The sequence below is a fragment of the Tasmannia lanceolata genome, unplaced genomic scaffold (genome assembly GCF_043159265.1).
Source record: "Tasmannia lanceolata isolate RefF3 unplaced genomic scaffold, GAP_Taslan_0.1 ptg000015l, whole genome shotgun sequence".
In the NCBI taxonomy this organism is placed as follows: domain Eukaryota; kingdom Viridiplantae; phylum Streptophyta; class Magnoliopsida; order Canellales; family Winteraceae; genus Tasmannia; species Tasmannia lanceolata.
The window spans coordinates 53639343-53657499 of NW_027518692.1; the positions used below are offsets into that span (position 1 = coordinate 53639343).

Sequence of the window (18157 nt, forward strand, 5' to 3'; positions counted from 1 at the left end):
CTATAAACACAACAAAAAATGATTGTTATAAAGAGACATAGCAGACTCCATGTTGTAGATACAATCTGGGAACACGCATCTACCCGTCAATCTACCATGTTATGACCCATATATGCTTTGTCCCTCCTGTCATTTGAACAGTAGAGATCTCCACAGCTCCACTGTAACTGTTTGCCTGAACTTGACACTCTTGGCCAAGTGTAAAATATCCTTATTTGTATTCCCTTGAAAACAACATAATACTTTATTTTCTCCATTCACCTGATGAGAAATATGCATAGATTAAATTAACACACATATCAGTCAAATATTAACATAAACTAACATCTATAGCAGTCAATATTAACATGCCAGATGAGCATTGGATAGTAACATCCATTAAGGTCAAATTGATAAAGCTACTAAAGGTTTTCGCAAAATTAACATACATATAAATCAAATATATAAAGGTTCTTAAGGTTTTCTCAAATTTAACATCGATAGCAGTGAAATATATAAAAGGTACTAAAGTTTTTCTAAAACTCAAATCTCACTGAAAAAAACTACAAAAAATGAATCATCTTTCGCCTGATAAACACCTTCCGCTCCTCATCATCGTACACCGAACAACTGAGCATCCTTAGGGTTATGGTGAAAGTACTCCAAAGCTCTCATAAGTACATCTGTATCAAAACTTTCAATCCCCATCACAGTGGCTCGAAGATTAGTGAGGTTAACAATTTCAGAAGTCTCCCTGATGGCAGCTGCAATGTCCTTCACGCCCGCTGCAATATCTCCAATCTGATCTATATAACCAGCAGTCTGCCGCTTCCTTCGCCTACGACCACCACCCGGAGTTGGCCCTCTAGCAGGTAATGAGTTATCAAAAAAGTAATCATCATAGACATCAACATGATCCTCTTCATCGTCGTCGTTATCATCATAGTCACTGTGAACGTCATCAAACCATCTAATCGCGCGTGGGATGATTTCATCTAGAATTTTGCACCTGGAAAAATAGAATTGTTTTGCCTCTCATACAACACTCCAAGACTTTGCTTCAGAAAAAATACATACCCAATTTTGTAGTCCTCCCTCCACTCAATCTTCCACTGCAACTGAAAGGGCATGTTTAGAAACCAGAGTATGATCGATAAAATCTCAAAGCAGGAAACTAATAAGGAAAAGTACAATTGTACAAATTGAAGTGTCGAATGTGTGGTCAGGTATCCATATTTGTGGGGGTAATCAGAAGAAAACTGATCGAACTTCTTACTATATTTTTTGTATTGTTCTTTCTATTTAGGCCATGTTTGGCAACCATAAAAATTATTCCATGGAATATTCATAAGCTTCAAGAGGAGCAGAAGAGAGAGAGGGAGAGGGGGAGACTTTGAGGTGGTGGGAGTGGAGAGAGCATCAGAAATCCATAAAAAAGTAGTGGAAAAAATACAAATTTGAAATTGGTTTTTTATTTTACTAATTTGTAGGAACTTTTCATGGACACATGATGTAACCATGTGCTTATTTCAACATTATACGATAATGTTTAATATTAGAACAAATATGCAATGATGTCTCGGCACATAGGCATTTTGAGGATATTTTTGTGAAATACTTTCCATGTCTGCAAGTCCAACACCAGACCACATATTCATGTCCAAGGTATATAGCCAAACAGTTAAGATATGCAAAGTCAAAACTGCAAAGAGGGATCAGAATGCTTACAATATCTGCTTCAGTTTCATTGGCATCATCATCATCATCACTTTCATGACCACTACTGCTTCCACCACCATCATCATCATCATCGTACATATTACCCTCGTAATACTTACTATCATTCTTATGTGTTTTGAGATAGTGAAAGAAACTCTCACAACTTTCAAAGCTAATGATGGGCTTCGTGTTCCCGGATCCCCGCTTGGGCTTCTTTCTAAGCATTGTCTGTGTCAGACATTTTCCAGTGTACCACTCAATCTCCATCCTGCAACAGAATGAAGTACCTCCATTTTTAATGTACAACGTAAAAAATAGAATTGAGCATCAACATAAGTAGAGGTAGGTTCAAAGTCCGGTACCCAATTGTCTTTCCCATATGAAACTTATCCCTGTTCTTGTCTAAATAGTATGTCTTTGTTAATTTTGAGTTCTTGAAATATGGATTACAGTCAAAATCAAATTCCAATATGAATCCTTTCGAAGACTGAGTGTTCCTCCACTTTATATCTTTCAGAATCCTTAATGCTCATTCACCAGCCTCTGCAATCTGAATCGGTGCATTAAATATTCTCAATCAGTGGTAGAAGAATACTCTTTAAATCCTAATTAAAAGATAAAATTACTACGTTCACCTCATAAATCTCACTATTTTTTAATACCGTCATCCAGAAATCGGGAATGCCTTTCACTGCAATAAACATATGTGCAGGTTCAAAGAAAGATGCAAACAAATTTGTTTGTCCATTAGCAATAAAAAAGGCATCCTAGTGCACGAGGCTCCCACCATTGCGGGGTCTGGGGAGGGCTAGATGTACGCAGCCTTACCCCTTCTTTGCAGAGAGGGTCCATTAGCAATGAAAAAACGAAAGCATTACCTTCAATAGTTAAATCATTGATTTTAGCTTCTTCTGCGGATTCATTCTTGACACTATCAACTTCAACAATACCGTTGACTATCTCAAATCTCTGCACTAGAGTAAAAAAATATCCATGGTAAAAAGTCAAAAATTTGAAGACTCCGAAACTGAACAGATTAGGTTTTAATCTGACTTTTCTTCTTAAGTTCATACCTTGTTGAATATTGCTTCACACAGGCTTTGGTGTTCAGCGTGAGGTGCTCCTGGCATGCCTTTGGTAGCCTTAGCCACCAACTCATCATGTTGCCTCTACAACATTGGGATCTCAAGGATAAGTTCACTATTAAGTTCAACGACAATTCCACAAAGGAATACAACAATTTTGGAGTATCAAATGCCTCTATAAATGCATTCTGATCCACCATAATAATGATTTAACTACTGAAGCTTCAGCTTGCAGACAAGCAGATGGAAAGTGGAAAATCAGAGTATCCAAATTAAGGGTTAACCTATACAGATACATGCAAGACAATAAAAATCATTTCAAGGCTTCCAAACCATTCATGAAAAAAATTACAGGCTTCATAGAATCTTACTGATCCAAAGTGCAGAAATGTTAGCTCCACTTAAGAAGATACTAAGATCAAATCAAGACTCTTACCTTGCAATGTCTCCACAATCCCAGCTTGCTGTAGTTGATAGGAGTGTATATAGACTGAAAAATCTTCATGGGAACTCCAAAAAGGTTAGTGAGGATGATCTCAGAATACATATATATTTATTTCCGTATGTGTGCAGCTTGACTCAAATTTCTAAGAGACTTATCTTGGGCACACCTGGAAAAGTATGGATATCTCACAGTTCCTCCATTTCAATCATTTTTCTTCAACAAGCACTCAAGGAACAACAAAATGGAGTTTCAGAGAAAAAATTGAGCATCCATATGCACCTGAAGGAAAAAAAATTGAGCGACAATGGTGCATTTATTCATGAAAAAACAGCTACAAAAGAGGGGATGAGCCGTCCCAATGCAACAAAGTCTAACCATTTTATGGAACTTAAAGGGGATATCCATCTCTTATTATTATTGAATCTATTTCTCTCCTTCCTTTGCCAAAGTATCCTCCATCTCATATATGGATCTTGTCTTGTGCCAAAACAATGAAGATATCCTTCTAGACAAGTAGACAATTTCCACGATAGTGCCGGCTAATATCCAAGGTTCAAATAAATTCCTTTGTACCCCCCACTCCAGGTATTCCCAGTTTATCTCTTGAACTACCATCAAAGTTTAGTTTTATCCACTCCATGGGGTGGTGATCCCAACGTGATTGTGGATAATTCCAAATGCTGGTCTTCCAACTCCTTAATATTTCTTGAGTTGGTAATGAAGACATTGACTTGGCATTCCTTGCCAATTAGGTCAAACTGATTTTCATTTCCATTATTAACCTTCCCATAGGTCAGCGGTGATCATTGAATATTCTACGATTCCTTCCCTTCCATATGTGCCAAGCCATCTTGTATGGAAGAAGACTAGGTTCCATTTGATAAGGCTGTTAACTTTTCGCCCAAATCTTGACCACGCATATATCGGAATTTTTATCTGAGCCTACAATTGCAGCCTGAATAGGACTTCATCTCCATTCAGTTTTTTCGGCTCTAGAATCATGTTCCATTGTTTCTTGGCCCATCTATGCATCTTCTCTACATTACACGATTTTTCTTTCACTCTGCCAATTAGACATGACTTCAGAAGGTTTACCCTTTCCTTTACTTCTGATCCTGAGATTTTACCAACTAGTAATCACCTTCCATAGATCCTTCGGAGTTCCCTTCCTCAGGCCATTTTAAAACTTTTGTGGCTTGCAAATATGATGGTTTCGTTACTTTCGGCCTGTTTTCCCCTTCATTCTTCCCTCTCTTTTTTTTTTTGAAAGGTAACAATTTTATTGCAATGAAAAACTACTACAGCGGAGGGACAAGGTGTCTCACTAGTGTAACAGAATACATAAAGACCAACTACAGAACTAACTGCCCCCAGTAAAAAAAGAAGACTGCAAAACCCTCTAGATAATCCTCGACTCAAAAACGTGATCCGCCTGAATAATAACGATATCAACTCTTTCCACCCCATCTTTAGCGAATTTGTCAGCCGCTTCATTAGCCGACCGACGCATATGCTGAAACTTTGGTGATAAGGATGCAACGAGGTCCCTAATTTCCGCTACAATGCCCGCAATCGCCCAAGGACCTATGGCTTTGTTGGTGGCCCAAGATATAACATTAGATGAATCGCCTTCTATTATTAAATGGCCACACCCATGAATTGCAAACCACGTCAAACCCCATAACAGCGCACGAGTAGAGTCGCACTTGGCTACCGGGCCGGAGTAAGACAGAAGAGCAGATCCCCTAGAGTCCCTGAATAATCCACCAATCCCTGCACGACCTGCATTTCCTTTGGAGCTGCCATCAAAGTTCAATTTGATCCAACTATTTGGTGGAGGGTTCCACTTAGGCGTGATGGGCTGCTCTTTCATTCTTCCCTCTAGTGCCACATATTATGCAATCATGTCTTCTGAAGTTATGGCAACCACATCAACTACATTTCAAAGAACCTAACAAAAACTTTAATCTATTGAGTTTTAGCTTTTTTTATCTCCTCTTTCAGATCATTGCATTTCCCATCTCTAGTCTTCCATCATTCACCTCAAAACAAGAAACACCATCGAATCATGAGCAATAGTAGGAAGGTAACAGCTGCTGTGAGTAGCCGAAATCCAAGAACTCCTTTCATCAAGAACTTTTCTTGTGCAGATGACAGATACATATTCACCATGGCCCCAACATTTTCACATTATCCACTTGGACATATATAGATACAGAAATACCTCTACGTTTGGATGCTTCACCCTCTCTTCTTCTGCAGTTGCTCGTCTATGTGGAGGTCCCAAATGGTTAAACATCGCTGATGTCCACAGAGTACATCATCATGGGTGCAAGTTCTTAGAAAGAATCAAGAGAGGCTATGATCTTTACATAAATATAGTCGTATTCCAAGAAAGGGTCTGTAACATGAAGCTGTCAATACCCAAGATGCATGAACGAGATGGAGAAAATTGCCACCACAAGAACTTTTCGTTTTTCTTTTTGATAAATGATAAATTTTATTGAATAAGTTAATTACAGGGGAAAAGGTCAAAATACACATTTTTCATGGGCATTTGAAACCCGAGTAGCTTCTTGTAGAACATGTGAGAACGGAAAAGCCAAACCATCACCAAATGCTATGTGTCCTCCGTTACGTTCGGAGACTTTCATATATGTGGATTCTTATTTAATGCCCACGAGACCATGCTTAAAGAGTCAGTCTATTGCCACAAAGACCAACTAAACTTTCCAATCAAAACAACCTAAAATAGATCCAACAAAGTATGAACTTATGATTAGAACCCTTGTAAGTTGTAACCCACTGGACCTATAATGCTGGCATAATTTTTTATTTTATTTTTTAAACAAAACAACCTATACTTCCCAACACAAATTTTCGCAAGGGAATCTCATCAAAATCAAGTGTTCGAGTGAATCTTTAAATGGAGGGTGAGTTTGCCGAACGCGATCATGTTGCAGGAGCACCCACAAAAAATGCATTCTGATTCTTGATTTCAGAATGAGAATCAAGAGAATGGTTGGCGAAAGCAACCTAAACTACAACTAGTCAAAAAAATTAAACTAAAATGAGTAATAGGGTTTTCAAATGTAATTTGATGGATAGAAAAAAATTAAACTAAAATGAGTAATAGGGTTTTTTGTAGGCTTTAGACTGTATCAGTCCTGTGTCTTGAAAGCCTATTTGGGACCTTGTCCTTTTACTCTAATAAAATCATCTAGTCCAAGTCAGGGCCTCTGACAAATTTCCGGGGTAAAAAAAACTACTATAATGGAAAATGTAGAAAAGGAAGAATTGCATTCAACAAATGACAACAAAACTCAAAGACTACCAATCACGAAGCGGCTACAATACAACTCTAGACTCAGTGATGTGCTAGTTGCTGCCTAGCTATAAACATCAAGGGGCCGTTTGGATACGCTGATTTTAGAATCCGGGGTTTCTTCAAAATTGTAGCTAAGAGACAAGAGAAGAAGCGGACCAGCCGTCGTTTTTTACTTCTCGCCCTTCTTTCCGTCATCAAGAGAGTAGCAGATCCTTCCATATTTCCAGGTTTTAGAAATCTCAGGATGCAGGAGAGATTTTTAAAACCTGAATTTCTCACTTAAAATCCAAGAAACGCTGTCAGGACAGCACAAAGCAGCTTTGATCATGAACCCTCATTTACACTGTTTTCAAACTAAAAACCTGGATTCTAAAATCCGCGTATCCAAACGGCCTCCAAGTGTTACGAACCCGAATCGGTTCGTAACGTGATTGATCTTCTTAGAGGGAAGATCGGGCCTCTTGATCCACTTCGAGGGAAGGATCGATCCTCCTTTGTGCAGAAACACAACTTCTAGAACAATTTCTCCATTTTTGAAATAGAAGATAACAACTTATTTATATCCCATAATCCTACATACTTTCCTACATAATAAGAATCATACCCAAATAGGGGTGTCAACAGATCCACTTCAGATCGGATCCACCTATGTCTTAGTCACGATCCATTCAAATCCCTTATCGGTCGGATCAGATTCGGAGTGTTCTTCGGATCCTACTTCTTGTGTCTCGATCACGATCCATTTCAAATCGGATCGTCCATCGAAGTGTCCTAGTAGGTCCTACTTACAAAACAACAAAAAATTTCAGCTTTCTTTCATTTCAAATGAACTCCAAAACTTCTTCAATTCAGAAAAGAATTAGTCACTATATCTAATAACAATCCATGATTTTGATGAAGAATAGGATTTTATCGTTGAAAAGAACTCCAATGTTCAAGAGTGTGTGACGATAAAACTTTCTAGTAACTAATCCTTGTTGAGGGTGAGTGGCAAGTTTACAGGAAGAAAAACCGATTGAGGAAAGGAAGAGAAACAAGATGTTTGGAAAAGGGGGGGAGTGGAAAGTCCTGAGTTAATAATATTTATTTCATTTTTACGAAAATAGCCCTTCTTTAAGACTTAATATAAGAAAGATTTCGAGGGTTTTTTAGTAAAAGGATTTCAGATCGTGACTATCCATCGGATTTTTTTGCCATGTCATGATCACGATCCAAAATTTTTCGGATCTTACGAAAAGGATCCAAAATATGTCCATGGGTCCTTCTAATGTGCCTAGATCCTGTCTATTAAGGTTCGGATTCGAACTATCCATCGGACCGTCTTAGGTCCATTGACACCCCTATACCCAAATATACTTCCTAATTAAATAATAGCTTACTATTCTGTAACACCCCGACGCAACCGTGTAGATATTGTCCGGTTCTAGGCCGCAGCCCTCCCCAGTTTTGTTTTTCCCGCGGCTACACAGGGAATGGGGGTCTACAACATATAACCCAGGAACTTTCTCTCTCCCCCGATGTGGGTACTATTACATATTCTAAGAGGAGCCAATAAGCTAAGAGTCCTATCAAATTTCCATCTCCTGCTGAATATAGATAACTACTAAAAATTTTGCCAGCAACCAAGTTAATATCAACAGCCAATTTAGATATTGCTAAATCCTAAATGGGACCCATCTAAGTACGTATCATCAAGCTCACTAGTTTTGATGCAGGTGAGATTTACAGAACCAATAAACATGCTCCAGTTCTGTAATTGCCACAAGCAGCAAAACAGAAAACAACCCATGATGGGTAACTAAAACACAGTATAATATAAGGGTTTCTTGCTTCGTAAAAGAAAAACAAGAAGTAATTTCCCATTTTCTGAATTCCTTCAACTAAACCTGAAAAGAAAAGGAAAAATACTAGCTAATCTATGCATTTGGCACACATTTGTAAAGAAAACACATACAGAGTGATGATTTTCAATCTATCGAGGTAAGATCAAGTTATCTTTCAAGGAAGACAAAAAATAAAAAAAGAGATTGCCACTGACTTGGAGTTCCCGTAAGGCTTCAATCCTCTTCATGACTTTGGGCATTATAAGATCAGGTTTTTTCCGTGATGGAAATCGGGTCTGCAACAGAGGCAAAAATGATGATTAAAAATAAGCAGAACTGTTTATTTGAACTCATGGCCCCGCAAGAACAATAAGAAGATGGAAGTGCTCTGTTAAAAGTTCAAAAACCTTCCAATAAGAGGATGGAGAAGGGCGGGGTAAGAACGACACGAATGTAGCCCGCCTCTGCATCACATCCCTTCATATATTATTTGTGGTCGGGCCTAGACCTGGCACGGGTCGACCCAACCCACCCCCAAATTTGCAGGTACGGGTTGACATTTGAGTGACCCGTCAAAATTGGCCCGCCAAAACAGTGGTCGGTCGGGTCGGGTTCTTTTTTTCTTTATTTTTTTAAATTTTTTTTTGGGTTTGAGTGGCTGGAATATTGGAATTAAATCGAATACACCCCCTATTTTTCAAAATGGACGGTACAGCCCACACATAGGATGATCCGAACCGTCCATTTGATGGGCCACAATGTAAATAGGTTGTGCCCAAAAAATCATTACCATAGGATGATTCTATTCCTCCTATCTAAGGAGTGACTCACATTATGGAAACTTCTATAGATCGGACGATTGGGATCATCCTATGGAAATGATTTTTGGGGCACAACCTATTTACGTTGTGGCCCCTCAAATGGACGGTTTGGGTCATCCTATGGTGTGGGTTGCACCATCCATTTTGAAAATTAGGGGGTGAATTTATCACCGCCCAAAAAAAATTCTTTAGTAAAAATTTGTGGGTTACCCGCGGGTTGACCCAACCCACCTCAGTGGGTACGGGTCACCTAAGTGCTGACCCGTAAGGATGCGGGTCATTTTTTACCCAACCCATTTGACCCGCACCCGCATCACCCGTGGGTAACCCAACCTAACCCGCCCGTTTGCAGGTCTAGTCGGGCCCTTCCCTAACATTTCTTTCCACACTTATTACATTGTAAACTTACACCATATTATATTACTTAAGTGCTCTTTAGATGCATGAAAAAATTTCCATAGAAAATTAATTTCCCGGCAATTGGCTAACTCATTTTCCATTTAAAAATTTTCTCTCCAAAAAATTTGAAAATTTTCAGTTTTCAAGGAAAATTACATACCAACCAGACCTTGGAAATTTTTCCATTGGATTTCATTTTTTTTCTTTTCATAATTCTTCGATCTCCCGAGATCCAAACGGCTCCTAAATGTATGTATTTTTGTTAATGTGGCTGTTGCACCATGATATAATCCATTAAATATGGAGTGAGTATGCACATTTAAGTGTTTGCTAATTCAAATAATTTTTGAGTGTCACACCTGTGGATAGCATTAGGGAACAAACATGTAGCCCATTTGCCATTAAAGTAAACGCATCAAAATCTTTATCTAAACAACTGTTAGATTATAATTAAAGAGGATGATGATTTGTAATAAGTTGTGAGTTTTTATATGGTTAACTAGCATACACGGGAGTATAGGGAAAAAGCTAGTATAGCCCACATTATTGGATGATCTAAACCACTCAAAAAACTCGGCCCGATGTGTCCCAAATATTTTGTCTACAGAATGATCTATGGAGGTTTAAAAGGGACGACATGGTGTAGAAATCTCTCCAGATTGGAGGATTAGGGTCATCCTATGGAGACGATTTCTTGGAACTGACTATCTACCTTTGGGCCTAAATTTTGAAAGGTTTTAAGTCACCCAACAAATGTGGGCACCTTAGTTTTCTTCTAAACTCCCATGTTTGCAAGTTTTACCCTCTAAAAATTCAGTAAAGTTCTGTTTCTTTTGTTGTAAAATGGGAGCAAAACAAATTGGACGTAGTTTTACGCTCATTTTATGGTGAAAGAAACGGGGCCCAAGTTAATTTTGGGGGTGCCCTAACTTTTGATCAGATGGTTGTCATATATATGTAAATCACACGGTAGATTGCTGGGGCCCACGATTGATTTACCTACTGGGCTCCAAATTTTATAATAATTGACTAGGGATTGTTGGATTTATGAGTGACTAGATTTGACAATTTCTTTGAATAAACTCATTATTTATTAGTTGCTAGTGGAGATATAAGCAAAATATGAATGGGTTAGACTGACTTTTCACTTTTAATTTCATAGACCAAGAAAGATGTACCATGCTACATGTCGGCTGTGAGCAAGATGCAACATGATAAGGAATATTTGCAAGAGTGCAGGCTCCCACTTGTTACCTAAAGATGAGCTTTTGCTTTAAAAGAAGACAACTACTGATAATCCTTTAATAATTCTCCTACTAAGATACCACTCATGTGATTTGACGAGGGAATATAAGATTTAGAATTTCGGACTCTTATTTTATCATGAATGGTTTACAAACCTTGTTAGAAAAGTGAGGTGTTTGCAAGCTTCACACTCTTTCTTCTCTCCATGGAAAAGAAAGAAGCATGATATGTTCCTAGCCAACCAGGTAAGCATTTCAAATTCAAGGTACTTTGTACTGATGTAAACTGAGGCTCGACTTGTAATCCTCAAAAGAAGGGCTTTAATTGAAAAGGGAAAGGGAAAGGGGAAGCTTAGTAGGCAAAACTCTACAAAGCATTAGCCTAGCTTGATTGACTCCGGATTTCCCATCCTTTTGAGATACCCTGACATGTATATGTTACCCATGTGGGGAATTTATGCATTTTTTATAACAAAGTTACATATCAAACTGAAGCTTTGATATACTTCTAACACTTCCTTGTGGTAACTTTAAGGTGGCATGAAGCATTTTGTATGAGGTCCCTTCTCTTTATTTCTTCTTTTTGTTGTCCAACTAGACAAACCATCACTAACAAGCGAATCAAACTGTTGAAATCCACTTTTTCTGCATAGTTTTCAGTTGTCAGTGCGGCAGTAGATAAGGAGATTGTTCCCTCAAATGCAAAATTGTCTTCCTGATAGAATTGATTGTGTTGGAGAACTTTAGAGATCAATGAATTTGCGTTGAAAGAAGATTATACCCAGAATAATAATCCGATAAACTATTTGTCTGATGAGAACATGACATCGGTCAAATAATCCAAATCCAATTGCTTATAGACACTACTACACATCCAAATCCATACTTGAGAGAGAGAAAGAGAGAGAGAGGCGGGGGGAGGGAGATTTTATATGATGTGCACCTTGAAGACCAGTTTCTTTTTCTTTCTTTTTTCCAGAAAGTACAGTGGGGACAAAACTGCTCATTTGACGGGCCACCACGTAGAAATGTTATACCCCGTAGAAATGTTATACCCCACAAAACATCTCTGTAGTGTGATCTATATCATCACTACTGATCAGAGGATTAGGATCATCCTATCGAGATTATTGACAGTGAACAGCCTATTTACATTGAGACTGATCAACTAAATGGTTTGGATCATCCTAAGAAATGGAACCCATACTTTTTAAAAATGTTAGACTTCATGCGCGCACACTCAAACTTAGTCTCACAATAATCTCTCTCCCTCCCTCCATGAACCACCTTTGGTAAGGCCTAACAACGGAATTGTTTGACCTTTGAACAAGGTACGGCCCACCCAGACTTAGTCTCACAACCAGTACTCTCTCTATTCTCTCTTTGAGCACAAACCCCTGGTGGGGCCAAAAATGAATAATTTAGATCTTTGAAAAAGGTGGACACAATAAAAAGTGTATTTTTTTTTTTTTTAAATTCACTTAGTCTCAACAAAAATCATTTCCCTAGGATGATAACTCTTCAATCCGTAGGGATTTATATATGGTTCAGGTGTCATCGTATTCGATCGAATGGTTAGGATCATCCGATGGAGATGATTTTTGGGTCACAGCCTACTTATGTTGAGGCTCAACAATTGAATGCTTTGGATCTTCAAGCAACGTGGCCCCAATGAATTTTCAAACAGAGATGACCCCAAGTCAGACCGCGATGATCCCGAATTGACCAAGATGATCCCGAGTTATGTTGATTCTAGGCGTCTTCTTTTTTCTTTTCTTTTCTTTTTTTTTTTTTTTGGGGGGGGGGGGGGGGCTTCCATTTTTTCTGACCTTGCTTCTTCTTCTTTTTCCCTTAATTTTCCTCGATCTTTTTCATTTTTCCAGCGTCTTCTATTTTTCCAACGTAGATTATTTTTTTCCTTTTTCTTCCTCTTCTTTTTCATTTTTTTCCGAGACATTCCATTTTTTCTAGTATCGATTATTCTATTTTTCCTTTCATTCTATCCCTATTTTTCCAGTGCCTTCCAATTGTTTCGGGGTCGATTCCTTTTTTTTCCCTTCTTCCTCTTTTATTTTATTTTATTGGCACCATTTTTTCGGTGCCTTCCATTTTTTCTGCCGTCAATTCATCGTTTTCCTTTCTTCTTCATCTTCTTTCGATCATTTCGTTTTCCTTTCTTTTTTTACCCTCTTTCCTTCCTCTTCTTCCTCTTTTTTCGAGTTGCAGAGATGAGAAGTTTAAAAAATGAGAAAAGAGAAGATGACATTTTCTACTCTTTAAGGCAAAACTGTCTTTTGAAATGTACGTTCCCACAATGCAATCACCTCAATTTTTTGTGCCATTCACCAAAAATTTCAGAATTTTTATGTAATTTCTGAGTTTTTTTTCCTGTATATACTTGAACCAAAAAAATGTTTTGAGTTACACATTTTGGAGCCAGCAGACAGGTAGCCGTGAAAGTCTAGAACAGAAGAGGGAAGGAGCAAATCCATCAAATCACATTCGGATTTGGAACAAAGTTGAGAATAGACTGAAGAGACAAGGTTTTGGGCAACGGTCGGAATCAAGGGCGCATCCCTCATGCATACCCAACATTGCCATGTGCATCTCTCTGTCTCTCTCTCTCTCTCTATACAGCTTGATATTGATAGCAAAAGAAAGCCCAAAAGCTAAGACAGCCAAAAAGCTTCTTTGTTTCCTCTATTTTTCCTGTACAGTTTGCACTTTCCAAGGTGGTATAATTAGTGGATTTTCTTGTCACGAGGAAAACGATGACCAAGAAGGAGGAGGAAAAGAGGGTTGGAAGATCCGCTGACCCGTTGCTAGGATACCCTTTGGATCGAACTCCATCTTCCTCTTTACAAATCTACTCCATTTATCTCCAAAATGATTTTTCCACTCCTCTTGAGTTTTGTAAAGAGGCAGGTATTGTTTTACTTTGATCCCGGCCTTATCACAGAAGCTAAGGATTTGCTCGTTTTGGTGGCTTAGGTACTCCAGCGTTTGTGTCTCTTCCCCTGAAACTAAGGCCGATCTAAGTAGAGCCACAAGGTAGAATATGTCTTCATCTGGTGTAACTACTGAGCTCCTCTCGTCCCACCTATAACAAAGAATTTCCAAACTGGAACATTATAGGGACCCACCAACACGATATATGGAAAGATTATATGGGAATGTGATATATTCCCCACTTTTCTTCCCCGGGCCACCCCTTTAGTATAAAAGGAGTAGTCATAAAATGAGATTTTATATGATGTGTGGCCCTATAAACCCCTATTTATTTATTTTTTCAAAAAATAGGGTACGGCCCACATCATTTCCATAAGATGATCCTAACCCTCCAATCTAGAGAAGTTTCCATAATCTGCAGTCCCTCTATAGATTAGAGGGTTAGGATCATCCCTATGGAAATGAAGTGGGCCGTACCATACTTTTTGAAACAATAAAAAATAAGGTTTTATACTGCCACTTATCATATAAATTCTCGCCATAAATACAATAGAGGGGGGGGTGACCCGGGGAAGAAAAGGTCCGAATATACCACTTGCCAAGATTATATTCATATATATCTGATTTGCTTACTTGTTTTTGTTCATGGGGTAAATGAGTATAGGCCCACTTGTGTTGTTTCCGAGAATACCCTTGAAAACTCCGGCATCAAAATCTGCAATTGAGGACTTGGGTACAAAGAGATTGAGCCATGGGTGAGGAACATCCCATAAGCCCTTAGATCTGAGCTTCAGCTCGGATTTATGAACCCTGTCAAGGAAGTCCACATAGGGAAGATCTGTTGTGAAAACCGATGCTGGAATGAAGTCTAGCTTTTTCAACAATGCCTCCACTTCCTGTAGAGTGTTGAAAAAATTAACAACAAAAGAAAGAACAAGCTGAACATGATTCATACAAAAATGCGTGACAGAGATGCATGGGGCCGATATTTCCTTTATTTGTTTTTGTGTGCAAGTCAGAAAATCCCTGGATTGTGAGGGATTCTGTTGCCTTGACTAAAATACCTACATATATTTAAACGGTATTATAATAGAGAAGTAATATATATATATATATATATATATATAGGAAACGTTTTCTGCGCGATACCTCAGGTAAGTTATCTGAGCAAGAGCTTATAAAAACATATGGGCCCACATTGTTTGGATGATCTAAAGCATTCATTTGAATAGTCCAAAGATATATAGAGTGTGCACAAAAAATCTGCTCCACAGGATTATCCTAACCCTTCCATTTGTGGAGGTTAAAGTGGATGTGTATAAACCTCCACAAATCTGACCATTTTTAACCTCAAAAAATCGAAGGGTTAGGATGATCCTATGGAGCTGATTTTTTGGACACACCCTATCCATCTAAAGGCCTATCAAATGAATGCCTTGGATCATCCAAACAATGTGGGCCCATATTATTTTTTGAGCTCTTGCTCATATAACTTATCTGAGGTATCGCCTAGAAAACGTTTCCCCATATATATCTGCCCCTCTTTTTTATTTGAGACAGCCTCCACTAGTGTATTTATGACCGCTCTTTTAGACTAGTGGGCGCTCTCCCAAGTATAAGAGAGGGCGAATATATCATTTCCCATTATAATAATATAGTATATAAAAAAAGTATACGTTTAGTCTTCTTGATTAAGGTATTAATAGTTAAAAAGAAATTTACGTTTATAAGGTTTTTAATTGCTAAGGTAATTTTGTTTTTTGCCTGTTTTGTTTTATGCCTATTTTAGGTGGAAAGAAACAGAGCCTAAAGAAAAATTTGCATTTATAATATTTTTAAGGGAGTTGCTAGGGCCAAGAAGGCATTTCGCAGAAGGACTGTTGCACGAGAGAGCGGCCACATACTCATTTATTGTCTTATTCATTTGTTTCATCCTATGTGGCTGCTGTTTCATGCAAATGGTCCCTAGCAAATTCCTATTTTAAATGAGCCCCCCTGTTCAGCTCTCCCTCTCTCTCTCTCTCGAGTACCTTCTGTTAATATACTTTTAGGATAAGGATCTGGTTTAAGGAACTATTTTTGTTGGGCGAGAGGCATTTTATGAAAATCGAATATATTACTTTATGAAAATGGAATGGAATAAATCAAAACAGGTAACACTTTCCATGTTACCGGCCATGTGAGTATCTCACAGATTTCATGGTACACCTCATAAAGCTATGGAATATTGTGCACTTTAATCCAGTGTCTATCAATACATATTGCCAAGGCAAACACTAAAGTATCCCTATGGACCCTATCAGATCACAAATTCCTTTAGTACCAAACAACCACCACTACTACTTTATGCATGCAATGTGATAAAGGGTCCTCTTTTCCTGATTTAATTAGATGGGTACCTGATCAATGGTAGCATATGTGGTGTCATTGTAGTTCTTTGTCAATTCCAAGCAGTAGAGAACGCCACCATTAGCTCCAATTGAGCTTATCTTTACAGGATTGCGTGGAGAAAAGAAAGAAGACCTCCAGTTATTGATGAGGCCTTCATCCACAATAACGAAACCTTCGACATAGTCGAATTTCTGACTAGTGGGGTTTCCATGCAGGGAGATGAGATACTCTTGGTCTGTAGTGAAAGCTGAGAAATTGGAGTACAGTACTCTAATCCACCTCACCTATGGATCAAAACAAACAGAAAGATAAGAAGACCACGTTAGAAAGACACATGAACACTATTGCCAGCTTTTTTACAACCCTTTGAAAAGCACGTGGACGGTGGACCCAACCCAATGTTTGGAAATTTGGATTTTAGGCCTGTACATGTGTTCTAGATGAATGGCCATTAAGACTATGAAAGTTTCGCAAAGGACTAGTCAAAGAAATTGTCTCCAATCCGAGGGACTGGAACTGACTATATTTCAAATCAAGTAAAAAATATAAGGACCACTTCATGTTTCTTCTTAGGTAAAATATGCCTCTCTCTCTCTCTCTCTCTCTAAGAAACTAATATGTCTCGTCTTATTAAGAAATAAATCACTCTGGTAAAAAATAAAGTGTGTAGTAGAAAGAACAGGGTGAGTGAAAGATACCATTTGTGGAGCTGGCTCTAAGGCTATTCTAGCCCTAGTTATGATTCCAAACTGTCCTAAACCACCAAGAACACCGTGGAACAGCTCTGAGTTATGCTCTTCAGAGCATGTCAAAAGCTCCCCCTTACCTGAAACACAGTAAACAAAAAAAAAAACTATAAGATAACAAAAATCTTTGAATGAAAAACCCACCAATAGAGAATGAACTTTCATCATACCCATTGTCAAAAAATGAACAAAGAACCCATGAAGGAAGAAGTAGGAAAATGATTTTAGTTTCATAAGCTAACCTGTAACGACATCAAGTTCATAGACATTGCTTATTTGGGGCCCATAGTTAAAAGCTTGTCCGCTAATCCCAGCATTGGAAAGGGTCCCACCCACAGATAGATAGAGATAATCCGTCCAAGATTTGGGTGCAAGCCCATGTTCAAGGCTCCCACTCAACACATCTATCCAAAGCTCTCCACCCCAAACATCCGCATAAAACTCCTCACAAGAAGAACAAGAAGACTGAGTCACCTCACCGACTCTAACTGGGCTTCCCTTGAGCCGGCTCATCTCAATCACGACTCCATTATCCACCTGAGCCTGACCATTGATCGAGTGCCCGTGTCCCCTAGCCGAGACAGTGAAGCCTCGAGCCGAGCCATAAGCCGACCGCATTAGCCCGACTACGTCCTCGGCTGAAGCCGGGTGTAATACGGCCAACGGCTTGACTCGGCTCAAGCCACCAAAATCACGAGAAGCTGTTTCTACATCGGCGGCTTCGACACTGAGCCGACCCTCTACACTAAAAAGCTCGGTCGGTTCCAATGTCAATCCTACGGTCGAGATTAAAAGACAAATGACGAACATTAATAGAAGCTTTGTCGCCATTTATTTATGGGTATTGTATTAGGGTGAATGAGAAGGAGAATAGAGAGGCAAGTTGGAATTGGGTTGTGAAGGGTTGAGGGTATTTATAGGGAAATGAGAAGAAAAGGCTTGTTAGGGTGGTGCAAAAGATTAAGAAAAATAATAACAATGTAGTAAGGGAATAGAGACAGACGACACACTCGAAACCCAATACGGATATGATCTCTTCTTGCTAAGAAACTTATGGGAAAGAACAAAATCTAAATCTTTGTTGCAGAAAGAGTGTGGGGACTCGTTGTGCTAACGTATGCATAGATTGCACTTTAAAGATCTCCTATACGTAACATGCCCAGATTCGTTTCCCTCCTGCTTTTTCACGTTGCTACCTGCAAGGGGAACTAATGAGACCACATATAGA

The 18157-nt window shown here is 38.7% G+C and overlaps 3 protein-coding genes across 5 annotated transcripts; all 3 read right to left on the reverse strand.

Moving 5' to 3' along the window:
- Window positions 1–323: 323 nt before the first annotated feature.
- On the reverse strand, window positions 324–2225 carry LOC143892411 (uncharacterized). 2 transcript variants are annotated; one of them, XM_077397009.1, is made up of 4 exons: window positions 2061–2225; window positions 1708–1966; window positions 1057–1091; window positions 324–988 (listed from the first exon to the last, which is right to left on the reverse strand). In XM_077397009.1, exons 1-4 carry the CDS (start codon window positions 2075–2077, stop codon window positions 592–594), a joined length of 708 nt encoding a protein of 235 aa, XP_077253124.1. In that variant the 5' UTR covers window positions 2078–2225; the 3' UTR covers window positions 324–591. The 2 variants fall into 2 exon arrangements, with proteins under 2 accessions (XP_077253124.1, XP_077253123.1); XM_077397008.1 differs by having other exon boundaries at window positions 1057–1097.
- On the reverse strand, window positions 2112–9051 carry LOC143892412 (nucleosome assembly protein 1;2-like). 2 transcript variants are annotated; one of them, XM_077397011.1, is made up of 6 exons: window positions 8787–9051; window positions 8595–8675; window positions 2772–2867; window positions 2577–2667; window positions 2334–2389; window positions 2112–2248 (listed from the first exon to the last, which is right to left on the reverse strand). In XM_077397011.1, the coding sequence occupies exons 1-6, from the start codon at window positions 8847–8849 to the stop codon at window positions 2228–2230; spliced, it is 408 nt and encodes a 135-aa protein (XP_077253126.1). In that variant the 5' UTR covers window positions 8850–9051; the 3' UTR covers window positions 2112–2227. The 2 variants fall into 2 exon arrangements, with proteins under 2 accessions (XP_077253126.1, XP_077253127.1); XM_077397012.1 differs by lacking the exons at window positions 8595–8675; window positions 8787–9051 and adding an exon at window positions 3220–8570.
- A 3895-nt stretch (window positions 9052–12946) lies between these two features.
- On the reverse strand, window positions 12947–17800 carry LOC143846029 (cytokinin dehydrogenase 5-like). Its single transcript, XM_077354436.1, has 5 exons — window positions 17172–17800; window positions 16882–17009; window positions 16192–16467; window positions 14426–14688; window positions 12947–13943 (listed from the first exon to the last, which is right to left on the reverse strand). Exons 1-5 carry the CDS (start codon window positions 17758–17760, stop codon window positions 13601–13603), a joined length of 1599 nt encoding a protein of 532 aa, XP_077210551.1. The 5' UTR covers window positions 17761–17800; the 3' UTR covers window positions 12947–13600.
- Between the last annotated feature and the right edge of the window lie 357 nt (window positions 17801–18157).

What these genes read in the sequence shown, in the direction of transcription:
- LOC143846029 (XM_077354436.1), bottom strand. Translation starts at nt 17,760, where the DNA reads ATGGCGACAAAGCTTCTATTAATGTTCGTCATTTGTCTTTTAATCTCG. An exon ending in CATATGCTACCATTGATCAG is followed by an intron (nt 14,689 to 16,191) that starts GTACCCATCTAA and finishes AACACTCTACAG; the next exon opens with GAAGTGGAGGCATTGTTGAA. An exon ending in TACCCCATGAACAAAAACAA is followed by an intron (nt 13,944 to 14,425) that starts GTAAGCAAATCA and finishes TCTTTGTTATAG; the next exon opens with GTGGGACGAGAGGAGCTCAG.
- LOC143892412 (XM_077397011.1), bottom strand. Translation starts at nt 8,849, where the DNA reads ATGCAGAGGCGGGCTACATTCGTGTCGTTCTTACCCCGCCCTTCTCCA. An exon ending in CTCCATCCTCTTATTGGAAG is followed by an intron (nt 8,676 to 8,786) that starts GTTTTTGAACTT and finishes CCTCTGTTGCAG; the next exon opens with ACCCGATTTCCATCACGGAA. An exon ending in GTGAAGCAATATTCAACAAG is followed by an intron (nt 2,668 to 2,771) that starts GTATGAACTTAA and finishes ACTCTAGTGCAG; the next exon opens with AGATTTGAGATAGTCAACGG.
- LOC143892411 (XM_077397008.1), bottom strand. An exon ending in ATGAAACTGAAGCAGATATT is followed by an intron (nt 1,098 to 1,707) that starts GTAAGCATTCTG and finishes ATGCCCTTTCAG; the next exon opens with TTGCAGTGGAAGATTGAGTG. An exon ending in AGGGAGGACTACAAAATTGG is followed by an intron (nt 989 to 1,056) that starts GTATGTATTTTT and finishes CTATTTTTCCAG; the next exon opens with GTGCAAAATTCTAGATGAAA.